Here is a 22,478-nt window from a genome sequence, read left to right on the forward strand (position 1 = left end):
CATCTGCAAAGAGGGAAGCGGCTGGGACATAGGCATGAGTTTTCTTTTAAGCTGCTGCTTGGTTTCAGTATGAGGGACGAACTGGCCTGAGTGGATTGAATTCCAGGATGTTCCTTTGAGGATTTTGTTTTAAGACCAGTAAACTTTTATTTTATTTTCTGTGGGAGTCAAGTGCTTAGAAAGGGGGCAGTAACTACTCCCAAGGAAGTTTTTGGGAGAGTCCATTGCTTTTCTCAAATTCACTATAAACTGTGGATCAAACCTGCTATACAATACCTGCTGTTCTAATTAATTTGCTTTGTCACTCACAATACGTGCTCTCAAAAAGGCCTGCTTGTTTGGCCAGCTGTGCCAAAAGCACACTCCCATCTGCTTTTTCAGGACAAATGGTTGAAAATGCATACCTTCTGGCCATAGGGAGCAGTGACACATAGGGGTGAATCCAGAATTGCAATTCAATGTTTGTGATTTGGTACTGATCTGTAGTGTTGTATTACTGGAATAAAATACATACTACTTGATAACAGATGAGCCAGCTGAGAAAGTGCTGTCCACTCCCTTTCTTTTGCTCCCCTCCTTCCTCTCCCCCTCCCTGCCCAAATGAAGATGCCCAAGGTGCCCAGGTATTCAATGATTTGCAAGAGATAGTACTTGAGGTTGCTGGAGAGCTGGGAATTCAAACCAGATTTCCTGAATCACAGCCCATACTGTAACCACAAGGACATTCTTCCTTGCTCTTTAAGACTGCCTGAACACCAGTCTCATTGGTGTTGCTTGGGCTGAGATAGCAGAATTTGTCTAATCTTGGCTGCCAGGTATATATGACTTTAATTTTTCAGAGTCGTTGCAGGTTTTGCCAGTAACATAGTATTTAGTTAATGTGTGTGTGTTAACTATCTGAGGCTTGTTCTGGTAGAAACTATTTTTTTGACCTAAAATATAAACAAAATGTGCCAAAAAAGAATGAAACCACTATTCACTGACCTTTCACATTATTAGCTGCCATTCACTAACCTTTTGCATTATTAGCAGTGTTCCCACTGTGCCCTGCATATAACTTCCTTCTCAGCTCACAGCTCCCTCTCTTGTCTGAAACAACAGTTGGACTGTGCTCTAAATTAACTTGCACTTCACCTGCCATTTCAGTTGAGGAGACTGATGAAGTGAGAAAAAAACATGAATGTTTGTCAAAAGCTGTAGGGCAAATGCTCAAATGGCACAAGATGAATAACTTTAAGCTGTAATTTGACAGTCGGTGACTGTTTCTTTGCTACTGTACAGTTGAGGCTCTTTGGAAGTAAGCTCGCAGAAATGATCATGGAAATTGTTAGCGCAAATGTTATGCTGTAATTTCAGATGCAAGTGCTGACTGAGCCAGAGTTGCTGTTTACCGGGGTCATACTTAAAAACAATAGAAATAATAGTACTTAATGACACTTTTTTAGGTTTCATATGTTTCCATGGAATTTGAGATTTTTCTTTACACCTTGAATTGAGTTCACACTTTGTTCTTTTTTATTTTTCTCAAGTTAAAGTGAAGTGTGGTCATGACATCTGGTGTATGTTATATTAGAATAATTCAGTTGCATGTCGAGTGTCACATTACAGTACTTGAAGAGGACAGCAGGTGTCTGAAGAAGAAGATAAACTTTTAATTTCAAATGAGAGGATGTGATAGTTTGAAAGAATATTTTAAAAGACTGCTTCTCAGGGCAGAGTTTAATTTTAACAATAAAATTTAATGAATGCTAGTGATAAGACTGTGCCTGCTCTAAACTTTTTTTTTTTTGGCAGGCAAACCTGTATCTGTTTCTTAGGAGACTTTTTTCACACTCTGTTTGAAATAAAGATGTTTGCTACGTTTGAGTTCTTCACTCGTAGCTTTTAATTTTCTGTGAACAAAATTACTGTCAGATGGTCATTTTGTCACAGTTTTAGACATGTAACTGTACAAGATCAGAAGCAGGCTTTATGATGCTCTGACAGCTATCTTTTTATATACTTTTAAAGATTATAAAAATAAAATGTCTTAACAGGATGCATGCATAGTATGCCAAAAGCTTCATAGTCTGTCCACAGATAATTAAAAAAAATTATTACTTGACCCCAGACAAATGAAATGCTACCGGCCACAAAGATGTTTAATATGCTGCCATATTATTAGATTTCTTATTAACCATTAACATTCTACAAATTAAATCTATTAATAGTGCATGACTTCATTGCCTTATTTGAAGTCTAGTTTCTCTATTCACTATCTTGGGTTTTTTTAAAGAATATATACAGGATGATACAGACATGGGTTCTGGATCTGCATTTCCTCAGAATAAATGTCTCCTAATCCTTTCTTATCCAAATGCATACAGAAATAATGAAGTTCAACTTAATTTTTAAGTATAGGGTTATTACAATTTAGCAGGGTTAAACATCATTTTATCTCTAATTCTCCTCTTTCAAAAGAATCTTTAAATATTTTGTTAATATGCAAGATGCTCTCTAGTTTACTTGGATCTTCCTTTAAGTGACAGAACTCGATGCCAATCTGGGATGTACTGGGAAGCAGAATGCAGTTATAGGTGGAAAACCTCGCTGTCTGGATTGTTGCCCTCTCAGTGTTGTGGGAAACTGTCCAGCTGAAGCCTTTAGAGCCCGTCACCTTATGTGTGCTTCATGTTACCATTGGTTTAATGGATATCAACCACCACTCTTACCATATGTGCTGACTGCGCTCGACCTCACCTGCACAGAATAAGTGCCTTTGGCACTGAGAAAGGAAGCGGGGGAAAAAACTATATTAGACAATCAATGTGATACTGTCTGCTGAGCAGAACTCACAGGCAGGTTATAGAAGTGACAAACTGAGCCACTAAGACAGGCACATAGATTTGGCTCTTGTAGGGCCAGCTTGATCCTAAAGGGTTGCATGCTCAAAGCCATGTGAAAAGAACTGTGCTACTTGCAGGTGCTATTCCAGTCTTCCCAGTGATCTGTCTTCCATGGAGCATGAACTGCTAATGCCTTCCCTGGCATTACATGTGATTCAAAGAGTTTATTGCCTTAACTCAGCTGGTTATAGACTGGTTCCAGCAGAGTCGGTTAACATCTGCACCAGGCTCTGCAGCACCGCATAAAGTCAGAGCCAGTTTGGGCCAGGGACAACTAAAAAGCCATCCTGGAACCTGAAGGATGGGGAAGCGGATGTGGTGCGTGTGCCTGCCTGGCTCCACATGGGACTAACTAGAGCCTGACAAGGCCAAGGTTGAGTTGGTGCTGATAAATTATGCCTAGCCAAAACTGCCTGCCTGTAGTCCTCTACCCAGAGAAGACTTAAGTGCTCTTCCCAGTTTCTTCTTGTTCCTTTTAGTCCAAAGTGTATCGGCCTCGGTTCTGCTGGAAGACTGAGTTGATAGAGCCAAGTCAATGTGTACTGGAGTCTGCAAGTGCAGGTGATCAGTATTTTCATTATGTTGTAGCCTGGCATCTATGGGTTTGTGTCCAGAGGTGATGCCTGCGTAAGATACAGTTGGCTTTCAGTGATACTCTATGGTCAGAGCCAAAGAGCCAAAGCTTTATACTCTGCCATATAACAATGATTCTGTTAGAGTTAAATGAATAAGCAAACCCCTTAATAGCCTAAAACTCAGAGAATGTGAGCAAGCTTATTACCTTTTCATAGGTTTATTCACTTTTTCTATTTTTTTGCTTTCTCTTTGTTTTTCACGATGGAAACAGACTAGCCAGTTTTACCTCCTCACATCAGCACAAGCACAAGGTGGCAATATTTAAGTTCTGAACAATATGAGGGAAGCATTCACATTGAGTAAAACTGTCATTTTATTCAAATAAGGGGGACAAAATTTCCCTTGTGTTTGTTTTGTCTGTTTATTGTTTTTTCTTCTGTCATACTAAAAGTGCTGTTGTAAATGATCTCAGGCTTGTTATAAACAAAATATTTAAAAAGTGCTTAGTTTTAATTATGGGAATAGTGCTCTTGACTTTAAGGGAAGTTTTACTGAGCCCTAATTATATAATTTTATTTTTAGAAGTACATCTCTCAGTATGAATTTACAGTATTCCAGTGTGTTCTAACAAGGACTCCACACGTTGCTGGTTTTCAGCTTGCCTCATCTAGATTTATTACTTACAACTTAATGTAATAATGAAATTATTAGACAATAATAAGTAGCAGTACTTTTCAGCCTTTTCTGATTTGTGAATCCTTATGGGTGTGGATCCCTTGGGAAACAACACATATGGAGATCATTAAGGAGCATATATGAATTTGCTTTTTCTTTTTTACCTTTTATGGACCCTTTAGAAGCAGTTCACACGTTAACCCACCCCTAAAAAAAGCAATAAGTTGAAAGTCACTAAACTGAAGTGTTAAATCTTTTGGGGGGTTTGGTTTGGGCTTTTCTGCTATTTTTTTTCTCCATGAAGACCAGGAATAATTTAATTTTAATCTATTTGTTCAACAAAACTTACTTTTTTCAGATTCATACTGATAAGATTTTAAGGAATACCTTCATTGGTATTTCCTTATCTTGTCCATAAATACCTTGATGTAGACATCACTCTTGCCTCATATCTTTGTTTTCATCTATAAGCTGCAGGTTAGAGATGGGATCCTGCAAGGGCAAAAGTCTGACTGCAGGAGGGCCTGCCTGTGTAAAACAGGAAAAGGATCAGATCATGGTTCCTACATTCCTATCACCTGCTTGTTTTAATCAGACAAAAACTGTTTACTTCTTAGTATGTTATCTGTGGCCATAAATTGTAATTCTTCTCCTTTTACTTTTCATGACAAACTTTCAAAGACTTTTTTTTCCTTTTTTTTTTTCTTTTAATAACATGACTTTAAAAGCCTTTTTTTATATTAGAAGAGCTTAAAATCCATGTTTGTGGATTGTATGCTTACATATTCCTGGCATTGTGTAACCATTTTGTAGCAGCAGAGAATTTCTTTTAAACTAGATTTTTGTTTGAAGAACATTCAGCTAATCCTCTGGCTGCAAAATTGATCATGTTAAACTACTAAAACAGAATTTAAATGTTTATGCTACTTGTTCATTAAGTGCAAATAGCAACCCTTCTCACCAGGTATCTGTAGTGAGATTGTCCATACAAGAAACTGCTCCCTACTCCAGTGGAATTCATAATAATAAATGTGTGTGTTGATGAAGAAGTTAACTACTTCCAGTGAAAGAACAGCCAAATAAAAGGAAGTAGTTTTCAATGTACTTTTTCGTGGGAGTTTTTGAAATGATCAGAGTTAATGGCTTGAGTTCTTACTGTTCTATGTATCAGACAGTCCATTTGTTTTGTTAGCTTTGTTTTGTGAATATGTACCATATTAGAGAGTAAATATTTTGAATGGTTGTGTGTTAATCTCCTATGAATAATGAATTAAGACTTTAATATCTTAAGATTGCAAATTGTCACTTGTATAAGTTTTTGTTTTCTGTTACAGGTTGGGAATACCACAGTTATCTATTGTATTAGAAGCAGTTGTGTACACATAAAATGTCTTGTGTTTCGATTTATATTTGCATGAGATTGGTGTGGGGGGATGATGTCTGTTTTCCTCAGATTTTACTTAGAGGAGTTGAGTTAATAACTGGATGCTATTACTTTTCAAAGGTACTGCAACAGCCACCTGCAGGTACTTGGCTTTATACCGAAAAAGGAGAGGAAGAAAAAGAATGATCCCATAGAGGAGGTAAAGGTCAGGCATCAGATGGATGCTATGGCCTTCAGTCTGACAGTGCCCAGCTTGGCCTTGAAGATGCCGAATGGGCTGGATGGGATGTCCCTCTCCCCTCCAGGGGCTAGGCTTCCTCTCCACTACCTGGAGGCAGAATTAGAAGACCCCTTTGCTTTCAACGAGGAGGATGATGACCTAAGGAAAGGGGCAACAGTGAGGAAAAAGTTGCAGAGCAAGTTGGCTCAAAACCGGCAGCGCCAGAGAGAGACAGAGATTTTAAAAGTTCGCCAAGAGCACTTTAGCCCCCTTCCTGCACCTTTGCAGCAGCAGCCTCTGCAGCAGCAGCACTCCCATCTGCCACCTTCATCAGCTTCGTTAAAGCCGACAGGGCTACCGCAGGGCATAGTCTGCAAGTCACCTCAACCTCCGAACACCAGCCTACCAATGCAGGGAGTGGCACCCACCACACACACTATAGCACAAGCCCGGCAGTTGTCTAACAAGAGACCTCTGCCTCTCCTGCCACCCGCTAGGGCTCCTGTCGTGGACCCTCCAAGGACTGATCGGGTCCTCATGAAAGCCACAGCCTTCTCTCCGCACTCATCCTGCATGAGCCGGCTACAGAGACTGGTGAAACTGTGCACTCGAAAACAGCAGCTGGACACTGATCTGTTTCCACATTTAGGTGGGTAGATAATAGATGCACTGCTGCCTTATTTTTTAACCTGAAACCAAAAGACAAAAGGGGAATGTCTTCCTAGTCCTGTCCTGCATTCATGTGTGGTCCTTATAAAATAACCCTGAACTAGGTAATCTCTTGGTGTTTTCTTTAGCCCTGTTCTCTATGAAGGGAATGCCTGGACCCATCACATATGGTTTATGGCATTTTGGTTGTTTATTCTTCTTAAATGTTCTGTTAACCATTTGAGAAATCAAACTGAAGTGTAGAAAACATAGCTTGGACGATACAGATGTTGTATAGAAGATTTGCAACTTGAGTAGTAAAGGTGGCGCCAGCTGTACCTACATGAGTGAACAAGGTTAGATTGAATGTTAGATATGTGACAAGTGCACATTACAAAATGAGTGCAAGTAAAAGTTTGGAGATTTGGCTCATCGTTCTCTGCAGATCCAAATTTCCAGTTGACTGGGAAAATTGGAGCGTAAGAGAATTTTTCTTGAGTGGGCCTATTTGTGTACAGAATGTGGATGAACAAAAGCAAAAGACTGCTGCAGGAGGGCAGCACTGTTACAGAAGGTAATTGGAAGCAGAGTCTTGTCCACAAAGCAGTGCAAGAATAGTCTCCTCCTTGCTTATTATCTAGAAACCGTAATAATCAATTGCTGCTTGTGAAAATGTAAGTAAATATAACCAACTTGCTGCTATGGTAGTAGTGCTCTATAAAGCTTTAAAAAGGCAGCTGACCTTGTGGCTTATTTGTCTGATTGTGAATATGGACCTAGGTACACCTAGCTGTCCTTGTTATCTCCCTCACCTTCCAAAGTTACCTTACTTTCTGCTTAGTTTTAGATTGTACTTTCCTAAGAAATAAAATACTGACAGGGAAAAGGGAGTCAGTGTGTGATATTAGAGCAGGAATGCCTTTTATGATGTTTAAAAAAAAAAAGATTTCAAATAAATCTGGACGTTCTTCATATAACATCTTATTTAATTGCAAACATCTGTAATTTTTGCTATTTCAATTAACCTTTTTTTAATTTGCTGTTAAGATCTGCCCTTTGGCACTCATGGGATAGCTTGACTATTTGTTCAGAAGATAATTAGCATCCCATAGTATGCCTCCAAAGGACATTATTCATGAGAAAATTGCTTTGATGGTCCTATATATAATGCAGGTCTTTTGAGGAACGGCAGATCCAGAGGCACTCCTGAGTGTCACAGACCCCAATAGCTTAGAAAGTGACCTGCGTTTTGAAAGACTGTAGAAAGATCACTTTCTGTGTTTAATGTTTTACATTCTCAAGTGGTGAAGAGCATACATTTTCCTAAAAAAAGAGGCATAGTAAAAAAACTGATTAGACCCATAAATGTAGAGTAATGCAGATTGCATAACTAATGTGTGTGCAATTAGAACATTTTGCATTTGGCAAAGTAATGGAATTCACATACTAATTATGTGAGAGTGGAAAATGTATTTGTTATTTTTTCCTAATATGCCTTAATATTAAAAACCAGTTATGCTGGTTCAGAGAATTTAAGGATTTCTTTTTTATGATAGAGTAGCACTAGAGATGACTGCACAGAATCTTTAAAAAGTTGCAGCCAGTTTTATGTGTACCCACATCGGAGCCATATAATTGGATATTAATGTAACTGCAGTCTTCAATGTGAGTATAGCGGAGTCTGGATTAGATTTTATTCCTTCATTTCTGCAGTGCCCCTTAGAAGCAAAACAACGCAACCTCTGATTTTATTTTTAAACTTTGGGTAAATAATTTGTTACATGGTATCAACTGTGGACATCTTTATCCAACGATTAAGTTGTTTTTTCATTCCTTTATGGAAGGGGCAAGAGTAAAAAACATTTAAGTTGAAAGTATAATTCTGGCATTTTATCAAGTGTTTTAAGATACCTTAATTTAGTTCAAATGTGTATCTTAAAAATAGGAACAAAGAATAGAATTTTCAGGATCCTGAAGTTCCTGAAAAATAGGGTTTCTGATATTTCTGGTTTATGTTAAAGTGTTGCTTCTAAATGATGAAGGCACTCCTGATGATTGTATTCCAAGTGTGTGTGTGTCTAACTCTGAAAGGAGGTGACCAAGTACTGATGCATTTCCCAAATTCAGAGCATCTGACTTCTTCGGAATCATCTCAGATATAGTTGTTTAGTTGATTTTTGGCAAAAATAAATTGCTCTTTAACTCTATCCCAACTGCTGCTCCATGTTCAAGGAGCACACAAGAAAGTGAAAAAACAATGCTGGCTTGTAAATGCAGCTATGGGATTTTATCCCACCTGCTGCAAGGAATTGGCAAGAATTCCACTGGATGTGGGAGAGAGAATAGGAAAAACTGCAAAAGATGAAGCTCCAGCTAAAATGTTCCACCTGAGAAGTTACTGGATGCCGTTAGTAGCTGTCCTGTTCAATGATTGTGTTTAGCTTGACCAGCTGAGGCTGCTGGTGCATACAATAAGCTGATCCTACTGTATCATCATTAAGCAAAAGCATGCTGCTTAGTAAAAGTGCAGGAGTATTTGCATCTCTCCCTTTAGCTCTCTTTTCACACTAATGTAGACGTTTGGCAGGCAATTACAGAGACTGAGCAGAGGAACATCCTGTGTAGCTGTGCATCTCTTTGTCTGTGCTGCTCTGTCTTATGGTTTTCCTATTCTCCCTGTGTTTTGGCACAGAGCAGGGGTCAGAATATAAACAGAAATTAAAGTGGCCTATTTAGATCATATAGTCTTAAAAATTACCAGGCAGTCAGTTCTTCGTAGCAGGGACTTCTCTCACCTCATTTCTGAAGATTCCATGTGCTTGGTATGAAAGTTGTAATGTTTTTCTGTGAGTAAGAAAGCTGGTGATTTTTCTCCCACTGCTTATGGATAAAGAAGCCTATAAGGTTTTTAAAAGGAAAACTAAAATTTGACAAAAATCGGTGCATGCTATTTGCACACTGTAATAGAGCTGTTACTGTAACTTTTACTGTGTAATTGAGAATATTGTATGATTTAATCAAACATAATTATGCTTGCGACTATACTACACATTCATCTTTTGTGCTATAGGTTGCTCAGAGACTAACATGAGGTGTATACACTTTTCATCTAGCTTTCATGTTTTCAATTCCCATAGGGCTGGATTGGTCTGAAGACAGTGGAGAAGAGTTGGAGGATTCAGAGCAAACCTCCCCTTACCAGGTTGCGTGGTCTATCCGAGAAACCCTTGGCTATGAGAGACATGAGTGAGTATGATTCTTTAGTATTCATGCTGGCCTTGATGGAATAAATCATGTAAATATGAGCTTCACTTCAAGTGGAGTCAGTGGAACCTAAGCGTTTGTTCGAGTGCTTTGCTGAAACAAAGGATTGTTTGAATACATTTGTAAGAGCTATGAAACAGCTTGTCGCCTTCTCTCCTAGTTTCTACCTAACTTAGTGTCCTGGTTTTGGCTGGGATAGAGTTAATTTTCTTCCTAGTAGCTGGTACAGTGTCTTTTGGATTTAGTGTGAGAATAATCTTGATAACACACTGATGTTTTAGTTGTTGCTAAGTAGCATTTGTCTTAAGGATTTTTCAGTTCCCCGTGCTCTGCCAGCAAGCAGGTGTGTGAGAAGCTGGGAGGGAGCATGGCCAGGACAGCTGACCCCAACTATCCAAAGGGATATTCCATACCATAGAAGGTCATGCTTAGTATATAAGTATATAAGCAGAGCAGGTATTAGCTGCTGGTACAGAAAGGCTTATGGTGTTCTCCATATACTGCTAGGTCATGAATCTGAACTTAGAGCAGGATATGATAATATATTTCTATTAATGTAAATTTTAAGGTGCAAAGTTAAAGCAAAGCATCCCAAGCATAGTATTGTAATGAAACTGAAGCATGTTGACAGCGAAATTGGCATCTCAATAAGATTTTATTGTAGTTTCTATAATGTGATTCTCTTTCACTATGCAGCTGGACTTTCTGATACAACTCTCTCCCATTTGTTTAATTTTTAAACCACCATTAGAGTAATGATGTTAATGAAAGGTTATTTTGTTGTTACATGGAAATTCTGAAACTTACCAGAACTTCTTACCATGTCTAAATATTGTCCACAAGGTGAACAACAAAGCTCTATCTCTGTCATCAGGACAGACACCAGGATACTAAATGCTGAGAGCCTTCAGTGAATCAGAGCTTATTAGCAGTGTGTAGACTTAACTTTTTTTAAAAGGAAGTTTTTTTTCTGTTATGAATGACTGTCGTTTTTTAGGGCATCAGGAGTCAGAGAGACACACATTACATCACAAACATTAGTTTTAACTTAAAAGGCAATTTTTAAATAAACTGTTTTGGGAAAACGTGAACAGACTTTCAGACTTTTAAATCATACATAATTTTCAAAGCAGATATATCTATTAAATAACTTCTATTACGCTCTTCTGTCTTTGACATTTGATCTGGTTCTTCCATAGATTCCTATTTTTTTGTCAGCTTTTGAAGGTCATCTTTGTGTGTTTTGTCTTCTATTTGTCTTAACTTCCTTTGGATTCTTCCTACTCTTTTCACATATTGAGAGAAAATAATACCTTGTCTTGACATTTTCTGTTCTATTCTAGCATTTTATGCACTTCAATTAAACACTGTCTTAACTAATCATGATGCATAAATTTTTGTATGGCACTGGGTGCTTTTGTACTTCCATCAGCCTGCCCAGTGTTAGCTCTTCAACATCTTTTCTAATTTTGTTTATGGACAAACATTGATACATTCACTTGATGTCAGCCTTCTAAAACTTTTTAATTCCTATTCTGTAAGCTTCTGTAGAGGTTTTTATTACCTGAAATGTTTCACTTTGACACTTTTGCAATGTGGTCTGTCTGCTGCTGAAGATGAATTAGTTCAGGCTATTTCTTGGGTGGTCTGATTTGTGAAAATGACTCTGTCTTGCTAATATGGCGGTGCAAACCGGTGGCTCCTAACTTAGCCAATGACTTGTTACGGCTCTGAATTTTGGAGGCTAATTTTACCAGAAAACTAATGGAGATTGTTTCCCAAAACCTTTAGATTCTGAAATCACATACCTAAATTTATGGGAATTTACTTACTGTTTTTCATAGTAAAATTAAAGCTATTTTTTCTCTGCTCATCTGTGTCTGATCTTTCCATCCCTGTGTGAAAGGGATAACTCTCCACCAGCAAACTCCATTCTGTCCTTTTCCATTTGTCTCTGTGGAAGACAGTGGGAGGGATGCTTCTCAGAACAGATGAGTAAGAGAAAGCAAACAGTTAATTTCTGGGCATTACTGGGCAGCTTGTTCTCAGCATTTCTGGTTGTATGATTGTGGGGGGAATCCTCTAACTTTCTGTTGAACTTCTTGTGTGATACTCTAGCTGCTCTTAAACTCTCAAAAATTGACCAAATTGGTTTAAAATTAATCTCTTTTTGAGCTCACTTGCCTTCTGGCCTTTTAATCTGTAAAATTCATATTGTTGCAATCTTCTGTTGGAAACACAGGCCAAATGTCTGCTTTTTTTATTCTGTCCTTTAATTTTGGAAAATCGGGTTCCTGTGGTCGCAGGATTCCAGGATGCAGCGCTTCGAGGCAGGCACAGAAGTTTGAGTTCAAATAGTAGCGCAGAAGTTGGCACCAGGCGCAGTGCAGGCAGGGCGGCTGGCAGGGAAGGCTGCTGGGGTGGGAGGAATTGCTCACAGGAGCAGCAATTCGGGGGGGAAAGCAGGGGCTGTTCCCTGCTGCTGATTAGTGAAGCTTCCCCCCAGTTGATTCGATTACTGGGTCTTGTAGCTTAGAAAGTACTGGAAAACAAATGACTTTAAAACAAAGTAGTTTTTCACTTCCTATGCTGAAGTACAGATAAAATGAGCGTTTCAAGTGGTGAGTTTGAGAAGGGAGTGTGAGGATTGGAGTCCCTTCTCATACCATCTCACTCAAAGGAGCAAATATCAACAATGTATTGTCAAAGCTGGATTTAATAACTCCCAATAACAAGAAGAACTAAGAGGAAGAGGGGAAGGTTCTTCAAATCCCTCCTTACAGAGGATTTTGAAGTACAGTTGCTGTGGTGTCTCAGAGTAGAGAGCACGATCTCCTGGTTCCCTGATGGTGCCTGACTTCTCACGCTACCCTTTTGCTTTTCCTTTCTGTTGCTTTGTGCTGCCTTTGTTTTCTTCCTGAGCACTCAGCAATAACTCCCCTGGTGTTTACACATGACAGTCTTAAAGGGAAGGGTTGGGAAGAAGCATTTTGGATTATCAAATGGTTTGCGTGCTCTTTCAGAAATCTTTTAAAACATGAAATGCTACACATTAAGTTGAACTTCAGAGGTTATATATGCAGCTTAAGGGAATAAACTAAATAGAAGTTGTTAAACTTACTTATGAAATGACAACAATAAAAGTACCTTTCACTTTCAGTCCTTGCCTAGCAAAAAAAAAAAAAAAAAAAGAAAAAAAGAAGGTGTTATTGTGATATTTTTGATTTCTTTGAACATATAAATATGCTTTGGTTAATCTTACTGGCCTGGAAACAAAATTCTGAATAAGCTTTCAGGAATTTTTTGCCTCAAAATAAGCCCTTGTCCATTGCAGGCATGATTTCTTTCTACATCTTGTATATATGTCTTCATCTACTTTTTAAAAATGATCTCATAAACTGCAGTTCAAAATATTTTACATAGGATGACTTTTTTCTGTCTATTTCAATGGCAGGGAAGTAAAAAGTGTCAAATATGAAGACATTTGCAGGAAAAAACACTCTTTCCACCCAGAAGAAACACTTTTTTTCCTCTAAGGGATATTCTTGTCTTTTCTTAAAGTTAATTTGTAACCATAATTAAAACTAAATCAGTATGTCTGCAACTTTGTTAAAAAATCTTGGCCCAGATCTAAGACCTTGAACCTACCTACATCTAAGTGATGTCATCCCTGTATTCCTGTTTTCTATTAGTACATTGGAAAAATTAAAATCTATATTAAATAGCACACAATTAAATTTTTCTAAACAGGTTGTTTTTCCCAGTAGGCATTTTTCCCTAAGAGATCTTAAAAGTGTTTTTTCTTTTCATTTTCAATATGAAAATATTTTAAACATTACATATGTTAAATATTTTTAACAGGTTGTGTTTGCTGCTAAGCATTTAATTGCTGAGGTTAATTACTTGTAATTTATGCTTCCAGAAAATAATCTGTAATCTGTTGTAAGAAACAAAATACATAGTATGGTTGACTTTACATAAAACTTTATAAAAATGTGCATTTGAGTCAAGGCAGTGTTCATTCCTGCAGAGTTTTTGTGGGCAGCCTTAGTGGAGATGGATGCAGTTTCTTAAATTTGGCCTGCATGTAGATGGAATAAGAGTTTCCAGAAAGGAAAGTAGGTCTTAGTCATATTGCTTTTCAGGGACAGCTATTCCGCCTGTGTTTCTGGATCTTTCTTACTTTATTTAGTAAACATCATGGCTGGTATTTTGCATCTTTTCTATCATCAGCTAGTTGTGGTCTGCTTTGCTGTGCACAGGTTTGGATGTCAGCTCATTCGATCTCGCTGGCCAAGCTCTGCAGCCTGAACCTTGGGAGCTTTTGATTTGCTTCATTTGTTTAGACGTGTTTTCTTCCCCCTGCCCTTTTTTTGTTTTACAGATAGGAAAGTTAGGAAAAAGTTTGTCTGTTCTATAAGGAAAAACTTAAAGGAAAAACTGAGCAAAGTCTGCTTTGCTTAGATTTAGTGTGCGGTCTTTGTTGCTCCATGAACAAAAAAATAATTCTGCAAACCAATGCTCGTCGTGGAGGACTTCTGGGTAGCCTCCTGGACCTTGTTGTTTTAACAAGTCTCGGTGATGATTTTATTAAGTGTCATGATTTTTACTTCATTTAGCCAAATGTGTTGACATGGTTTGATGGTCTTGTTGATAATGTGCCTGGACGTTCAGAAAGGCAAGATAAATGGAAAAAGGCTTTCTTAAGCAACAAAGAATTGGATCAGTCCTTTATCTGGTTGTTGCTTAGCCCTGGTCTGATTTTTCCCTCAGTACCTTTGCAGTTAAATGTGAATTTCTTCACTGTGGCTGTACTGTAATTCCACTTTAACTCTGCAGCAAGGGGAATATCAACTGCTAGCTGTTGTGTCTATTTGGTTTAGAAAGGAATACACCACCTGGTGGAGTAAAAGGAATTGGAAAAAGTCAGAAGTTTTGGTACTTCTTAGGATTTGACCATCTTCTCCAGCATGACCTTTCTTCAATAAATTTCCACTATGTAGTTCCCCACCCTTGTCCTCTCCATTAATTGCACTTTGATTTAAGAGTTTGTCTCATTTGCTGAGACGTTTACAGTAAATAAAGGTTAACAGTATAGATTTCTTTTGAACAGCAGGCTCCAGACATTTAAATGTGTCAGACTTGATGATAAATTGATGTAATCTCTAATAATGACATACTAAGAAGGTTAAGTACCTTTAGAATTCAAAAGGGTTCTTGCTCTTACCATTTCTCAAGTATCCATGCCTGATTTCAGCCTTTGGATGTTTGTGGGGCTAGGAGATGGATCCCAACTTAACAATTCTATTAAAATGACAAATTAGCTTCCTTGAAAAAAAAGATATTTAAGGTCCTTTTATTTTTATTTTCCCTCCTTTAGGTCCGATGATGACAATGCAGATGACAGGAGTTCCAGGGTGACCAGACTTTGCACTTACTTTCAGCAGAAATACAAGCACCTCTGCCGCCTGGAGCGGGCAGAATCTCGTCAGAAGAAATGCCGGCATACACTCCGGAAAGCCTTGCTGCAGGCGGCCAGCAGAGAGCCGGAGCGTGCTGGGCAGCTGATACAAGAACTCCGAAGAGCTACATGTGCTCATACCAGGTTAGACCTTCCACTGTGACTGCAGTTCAGAGTCGGGACAGGGTGGAGATGGGCAGAGTATCCAGCAGCTGAAATGCTGAACTCTGAAACTGGTAGGCATGCACAAGGCAGAAAAACCATGACACACAAATGCCTGTCAGTGGAGTAAAATAAACACGGCATACAGTGTTTTCCATGAAGACAGGCATTCTCCAGCTTTGTGTTTTAAAATGTGGATTGTTTGTTCAGCAGTATCTGGGCCGGATTTCTTCAATGCTACAAAAGAAGTTAGTGGCCTGCTAAAATTTATTCTTATTAATAATCTATGTATTTTGGCTGCCTTCAAATATCTGGTACTTTACTAAGCCCAGTTCTTCAGAAGTTCTGCAGTCTGGTCTGCAGCTCACTGCTTCAATTCAGATTTCGTTTTTCAGAGCTTTTTTTGAAAAGCCTGTATCTCCTGTTAATTATCTTCCTAGTAAATCAAACTTAAGCTCATGTTTTTTGTTAGATTTAACTCAATCTAACATTAAATGAAACTTGGCAACAAAATAAATATCTTCTAACAACTCTGAAGGTTACCTTCTGTGGGAATTCTTTCTAGATAATGTCAACATCCCTCCAGCTCTCGGCATACTGAGAGTTGGTTGATTAATATTTGTGCAGAAACACAGTAAGTCTGAACCCTGGTGTTATGTCTGGGGTATCAGCAGCATCCTTTTCTTGTTGTGGTTTTGCTTTACAGGATGTGTGACTCAAGGGGGTAGGAGGGCTAACATCTGAGGCAGGCTGGAGTACTGAGAGTATATTCTGGTTATGGGATGCTTTTGTTCCTGGGCAGTGGGCTGTGGTTCATCACAGTTGGAGGGTTTATCGTTGGGGAGGTGGAATGATACTGAAGAGCTGCTCAGAGGTGTAATGTAGAAGTATATTACTAGTTTACAAAGTTGTGTAAATGTCTCCAAACTTAAACTACAGCAAAACCTTGCCAGAACTGGCAAACTCTTTCTGTTTTTTTTCCATTATTTTTGCATTTTATTACCCAAAAAGGATGATGTTGTTTTGGGTAGGCTGGCAAAGCCAGATATGCCTGTCATCACTGCTCTGGTTAATTTAAGTAACCACAGAGTCTTTTCAGTTAGAAAATTTTTCATGGGAATAATATTGCTAACTAGAACTTTGCTCAGTCAAAGTGCAGTCGATGACAGAAATGGCTGAAGGAAAACAGTCAGGCTACAGACAGCTTTTTGTCACCCTAGAAAACAACGTGTACAGAGGTGAAAGTCAGTCCTGGAATCACCAGCTTTATCTACATGAAGGTGACAAATGTCTTGAGAGCAGGCTAACAACAAGCGAGCTGTGTAATGCTTGCAGTACTCATCCACACTGCTGTCTGGTTGCCTGCTTGCAGCTCAGGCTCAAAGCTTTGAGACTGTGATGAGGAAGCGCTCAGCTCTGGGCACCTGCTGGTGGATTGGGCTGTAGCACATTGATGAAGGAGGGCTTTTTACCCATGTTGAGCACGCTCAGGCTCTGCCCCTCCAGAGCTCAGTCTAAGTTTGTCTGAGCACATGCTTGCATGTAAGCTCTGGGGATGCTCAGCATGTTTTGATTTATGAACAGGCTTGGAAGTGCACTTGACTGCCCATGTAGGCATACCCAGTACATTGTATTCTAAAGATTGACCTCATTTTAAGGGTCACCTGTGTTGACACTCACTCACTGCTGTCCTTGGATCTGTTGCAGGCTGTTGTAATAGTTACATGGTAGTAGCACACAGCACCTCTCATTACAGTTAAGGCCCTGTGAAATAAACAATAATCCTGTTACTGCAGTCACACCTTCACCTGTCATTGACATCTATTCTGTATCCCTGCGTAGAGTCTGGTAGTAGTGTGTTAGTTTTTCATTCTACTCTGCCACGCCACGTTCCGTGCAATAGTTGTGCTAAGTAACCACCTGAGACTGGGTTTTTGTCTCTAAACTCTTCTATGCTTTTTTTCAGCGCAAGCCAAGCAAGGCAGAGAGATGCAGAACCAACAACCTGTAGTGGGACTTCGAAGGGAGAACAGTGCACTAACAAGGCCCTTCCATTCACCAGGCATTGTTTTCAGCGTATCCTCTTAACTCGGTTTGGGAGTTGCATTCAGATGTGGAAGCTGTTCTGGTTTAAGGTTTTTTTGTTTGTTAGCTTTGTGCATTGACAAATATGTTTTCACAAAGAAATACCTATTTGTTAGTGTCTCATCAACTACTTTGCTTTTAATTTGTCTGTGTGATTTGGGTCTGTAGACAGTGAAGATAAGTAGTTTTCCACTGGTATCTATCATAGTCACATCATTTTACTTTGTAAGCTACATTTAGTAGGCACAAGAAGCCTTTACAAAAACAATCATCTTTCACAGATGACTCGGTACAAACCACCTGGCTTTCAGCCTCATGGCTTTCATACAGTTCTTGGTAGGTTCCAAGAGACTAACTTCTTATGAAGGGTTTTTGGGAACAAGTTTTTACACATAGTATAAAAAGATGGCTTACCCTGACTAGAAGGATGGAAATCTGATACTTTGCATTGTTTAAAGAAGCAGAATAGGAGGAGTCACAGAATCCATATTCTAGATGAGGAAGAATTCACAGTGCTCAGGATCTCAAGCAAAGCCTGAAAAAGATGTTAAGAGTCAGTGCATGAAGATCGCAGAAAGGAGGGAGCACATTAGATGTGAGGTTTGATTCTGAAGACTATAAACAGGCAGACTTCTGATGTGGAATACTAAGAATTCTGCAAGACTTCTGTCTTTTTTGTTTAGCTAAAGAATTGTTGGCACTTTTGTTGGAGTGACTCCTTTTGTTGGAACTTTTGGTTTTGGTATTTTAAATGACTAGTGCTGATCTGTTCCAGTCGTTATCAGACTGCAGCACCTTTTCAGTCTTTTTTTGTTTGCAGGTGCCTTTTTTATGTTAGCTGATTTTTGCAGGCCCCTTAAAAATAGTCTCCAGAGCAGTTCAAAACCTGTCTGTGAGAGAGCATCATGGTGCGCAACTGTGTTTGGGATTTGCCTCATGATTCTGATATTATTTTTTTTTTAAGTGGTGTTGCTTGTTGGTGTGTGTAGAGCAGAGAAGTCAAGACTAGTGATTTTGCATTTGTGCCCATTTTTTTGCTCTGCAATTTCTCCTCAATGGAAACAGTGTCTCCTAAAATGAACAGGCTCTTGGTTCTGACCCATCCGTCCAAGTCTGCCATCTGAACTGTTCTGCAGGTTTTCCATTTTCTCTGTCCTTTCTTTTGCGTTTCAACATTTTCTGAACATACATAGTGATGGTGAGGTCTAAGAACTGTTCAAGATGGAAGGAGTGCTTCTCATGTTGTTTGAAAAAACACAATGAAATATCTGTTTGATTTGCTGTGAGTCTGGAAACATTTTCACTCCTGCAGGGGATTTTTTTCTGAAGGAAATCTCAGCAAGCTTACATTTGGATTTACTTGACCTTTCTGTCTGATTGCACATCTTTTTTTTCAGAGGAGCAGGAAGGATCTTGAAATTTCTTTCTCTGTGCTCTAAAGATAAATGCCAAGAATGTACCTTAAAAGACTGAATTAAGAAATACTCTTTCTTTAATGTTTCAGTATGGATTGTCATTAGTCTGTAAGGAAATAGTCCTGTTGACTATGCTGTTCCAACTGCTACTATTGATCTATTGATTAAGACTCCAGGAAAAGGCTTCTTTTTGCTAAGAACTCATTAGTGAAATGGCTGCTTCTATAAAACTATCTCAGTATATAATAAAATCATTAGAAATTCTGCGTGAATGCAGTTTTTCACTTTAAAAGTTGGGTTTGAGCCTTACCTAGCTTTGAACTTGAATAACAAAGTTAGGGTACTCATTAAAAATAGCATCTCTGGACAGGTAGAGTTGAAGACTGATCTTCATCAGATTGATAAATCAAAGGGCGTTCCTCCATCGTTGCCTCATGTGTTATTCCTGATGCAGAATTGCACAGATATCTTACTGAACCGTTCTCAGCAGCTCTTCTCAAGTTGCACAGCCAAGTTCGCAGACGGTCAGCAGTGCTCTGTGCCAGTTTTTGACATTACACACCAGACACCTCTGTGCGAAGAACATGCCAAAAAAATGGTAAGTACAAAGCAAAAACTGTAGTTACTTGTGTATTGGGATGACCAGGAGTTTTAACCCCAGTCTTTCTATGAACTCTTGCTTGACAATTAGCAAGTTTATGAACCTAAAAGCTCGTTTCCTTTTATTTTTCTTAAGGGGGTAAAACATGACAAACATTTCCAATTAGTATAAAGTATGTTGTGAAAATCTTTTACATACTTTTGAGGATATAATAAAGTGTGCGTGACAATATCTTTCACTGGAAGAAATTTGATTCCTCTCTTCAATCAAGAAATAGAAGATCATTGGAGAGATCCCATGGTCGTTTTATTTGGGCTCACTCCTGGCTCTTGGATCTGAATATAGTATGAATGTGGTATGGTAAGAAGACTGCATCTCAAGCAGTCTCAGTACATGGAACCCAAAATATTTTCTAGAGGAAATGTAGGTAGCAATTACAAGCATACAAATAATGGGTTTTGCTGCTTTATTTAGCTTTTGGTAAATATTGGAATTAATCTTTAACCTCCTTCAGGGATCTGTGGGTCCCAGAGGAAAAGCATTTAAAATGAAGCCCTCTGCTCTCCTTCTATGCCTCCCATCTTCCAGAGCAAAACTTCTGGGATAATTCACAAACCCACTTCTGTCTTGCCCATCCTTCAGGGCATTAGGCATAAAACTGCATTTTTGGGCTTGTTTGGGTTTTTTTGCTTTTTTCTGTTGTTGGGTTGTTGTGGTTTTTTTGTTACTGTTTTTGTCCAGCTTCTCCAATATTTGAGAATTATGGAGTTTTCTGGGTTAAAATGCGAGAGTCTGTGCTACACAGATTTGTATGGGATTTTCCCCCTCTCCCAGGCAATCTTCAGTGTGTCTCTCAAGGTTTACTTCTGTAGGACATACAATCCTCTGCCGCTCCCAGTGTGATGGCAACTGAAAACTGATGATGGTTTGATTTATTTTTCATTTGGTCAATGATTGCTGTTCAAAAGCAATAAGACCTTAGTTGTTTGCCCACATCGTTACCCTAGCCCTACAATATTAATTCCATTTCCTCAGTGCTGCCCCTCTTATGGCAGTGAGTACTTGAGGATGCTAGCTTCAGCTGCTGTGTGCTATCCCCATTACTGCCACCTCACAACAGTGTTCTATCTTTAATACTTACAGAAATGCTGCCAAAGGTTACAGTTTTGCACTGATTTAGTTAGAGTTTGCTATGGTGATTTTTAAAGTCACACTGCGTGATCTCCTGTTAAGCATACCTCATAATTTGGTCTATGTGATTTTTGCCATTGGGATCAATGAGGAAGGAAACAGCATAATTTTTGTAACCTTGCCTGGGTGTAAGTTAGCAGTCTCTCTTGCATTACATGTGAATGTCTGTGGAGTGACCAGGCGAAAAAAGCAAGGAAAGTGATACTTGTTCTTAATATGCTCCCATTGGTATTATTTTATTCCCAAAGGACAATTTCTTGAGAGGGGACAGCTCCCGTAAAGTTCAGCACCAGCAGCAGAGGAAACCCAGGAAAAAAACGAAGCCACCTGCACTTACTAAAAAACACAAGAAGAAGAGAAGGCGAGGCCCACGCCGGCCCCAGAAGCCCATTCCTCCTGCAGTGCCCCAAGGGAACCTCACCATGCCTGCCAGTGTCTCACTGCCAGTAGAGATGCCCCACATACGGTCAGTAGAAGCCCTGCCACAGTTTGCCCACTGCTAGCTTGAGTGTTGCTGATGAACACTGTAGAAAGGTGTGGTGTTGCTGTGCTGATCAGCATCCAGAGCGGGGCTAGAAATTGCATCTTCATGTGACTGTTGAAAAAAAACCAAAAACCTTAAAGTGGGTCATTTCAGATTTGAGCAATTATTGGGTTTGATGGATAAAATGTCTTGCTCCTGATGACGCATCTGATGTATTTAATCAGTAGGCTAACTGTAGGCTTCCTAAAGAAACTATCTAAAAGCATTTTTTTCCTAGATGATGGGGGAAAAAAAAAAAGGTGTGGGGAAACACCCATTATAGATGGATAAGCATTTGTAGTTGTCGTTGAACACCAGAGACTAAAGGTACTTTTTGTCCAGGAGCCCCTCCACACCAGAGCTGAGTACTGATGAGCTGCCTGATGATATCGCCAATGAAATCACAGACATTCCACATGACTTGGAATTGAATCAGGAGGACTTCTCTGATGTCCTGCCACGGCTGCCCGATGACTTGCAAGATTTTGATTTCTTTGAAGGTACCATTTTATTTTATTTTATGCTAACGTGAACACAGTCAGTGAACTGAAGAAGTGAGTATTTCTAAAATGTGTTTTGAGAGGTTGCTGGCTTTCCTACAGAGGTAATAAATTTTAGACAAGGAAGTATGCATTTGCTCTATTGTTTGTGAGCTCTGAAGTAAAGCAGGCTTTAAGGAGGCTGATGTGTGTAGTTCTCTGCTTGCTCTTATAATTACTGCTCTGAAAATCCTAGTTGGTTTAGTATTTTAATAATTTATTTTATGTTTTTACTGCCTGTCAGTGTTGCAGTTTAATCAAGAGTATTCTCAGTAATGGCATCTTTCTGCCATCGAGTGGGGCTGGAATCACAGTCAGTGTTGGCTTTTGATAAAAGGAGAAGAGAGTAAGAATAAAATCTTTAAATACATTTTTGAAACTAGCTTTTGATCAGAACTGTGCCTGAATTTGATTCTAAAGCTCAGTATCTATCACATGTAACAAAGAAATTAGAACAGCCCAGAGCTGGGGTATGTGATTTCTTTGGTCATTTTCTGATATGAGGTGACATCAGATTGTGTTTGAGTTTAAATTAACCTAAATTGTATTGACTGTGTAAATTTTAGGTCCAGGCTGTAATGTGGTAAGTAGGAGGGAGTTCGTGGACTAATTATGTTATTGCAGCATTGAAGAAAATCTTATTTAAGCGTTTTTACTTTAAGTCTAGTAGATTTGGTAGGCATCTTGTAGCATGTAGAAGAGGAGGGTGGAGAGAGGGAGTTCCATTGAAGAGGAAGATGTAATTTCTCATTTTTCTTACCTTGCTTACCTAGTGAACGCTGGTGAATGAAATTTTCTGTGTGCCACAAGCCATTCTGGAAGGTTATCGTATAGTGCAGCTCTGTACTG

The 22,478-nt window shown here is 39.0% G+C and overlaps 1 protein-coding gene across 3 annotated transcripts in view; it reads left to right on the top strand.

Annotated features, from left to right (window-relative positions):
* INO80D (INO80 complex subunit D) overlaps window positions 1-22,478 on the top strand; it is a 44,545-nt gene that overhangs the window by 11,349 nt on the left and 10,718 nt on the right. For all 3 annotated transcript variants that reach the window (XM_049807709.1, XM_049807719.1, XM_049807728.1), the window contains exons 5-11: window positions 5,641-6,389; window positions 9,526-9,634; window positions 15,033-15,257; window positions 17,242-17,351; window positions 19,240-19,373; window positions 20,816-21,033; window positions 21,433-21,590. In XM_049807709.1, the coding sequence (XP_049663666.1) occupies window positions 5,641-6,389; window positions 9,526-9,634; window positions 15,033-15,257; window positions 17,242-17,351; window positions 19,240-19,373; window positions 20,816-21,033; window positions 21,433-21,590 (1,703 nt within the window). The remainder of the gene's footprint in view (window positions 1-5,640; window positions 6,390-9,525; window positions 9,635-15,032; window positions 15,258-17,241; window positions 17,352-19,239; window positions 19,374-20,815; window positions 21,034-21,432; window positions 21,591-22,478) is intronic.

Source organism: Accipiter gentilis, chromosome 1 (genome assembly GCF_929443795.1).
Source record: "Accipiter gentilis chromosome 1, bAccGen1.1, whole genome shotgun sequence".
In the NCBI taxonomy this organism is placed as follows: Eukaryota; Metazoa; Chordata; class Aves; order Accipitriformes; family Accipitridae; genus Astur; species Astur gentilis.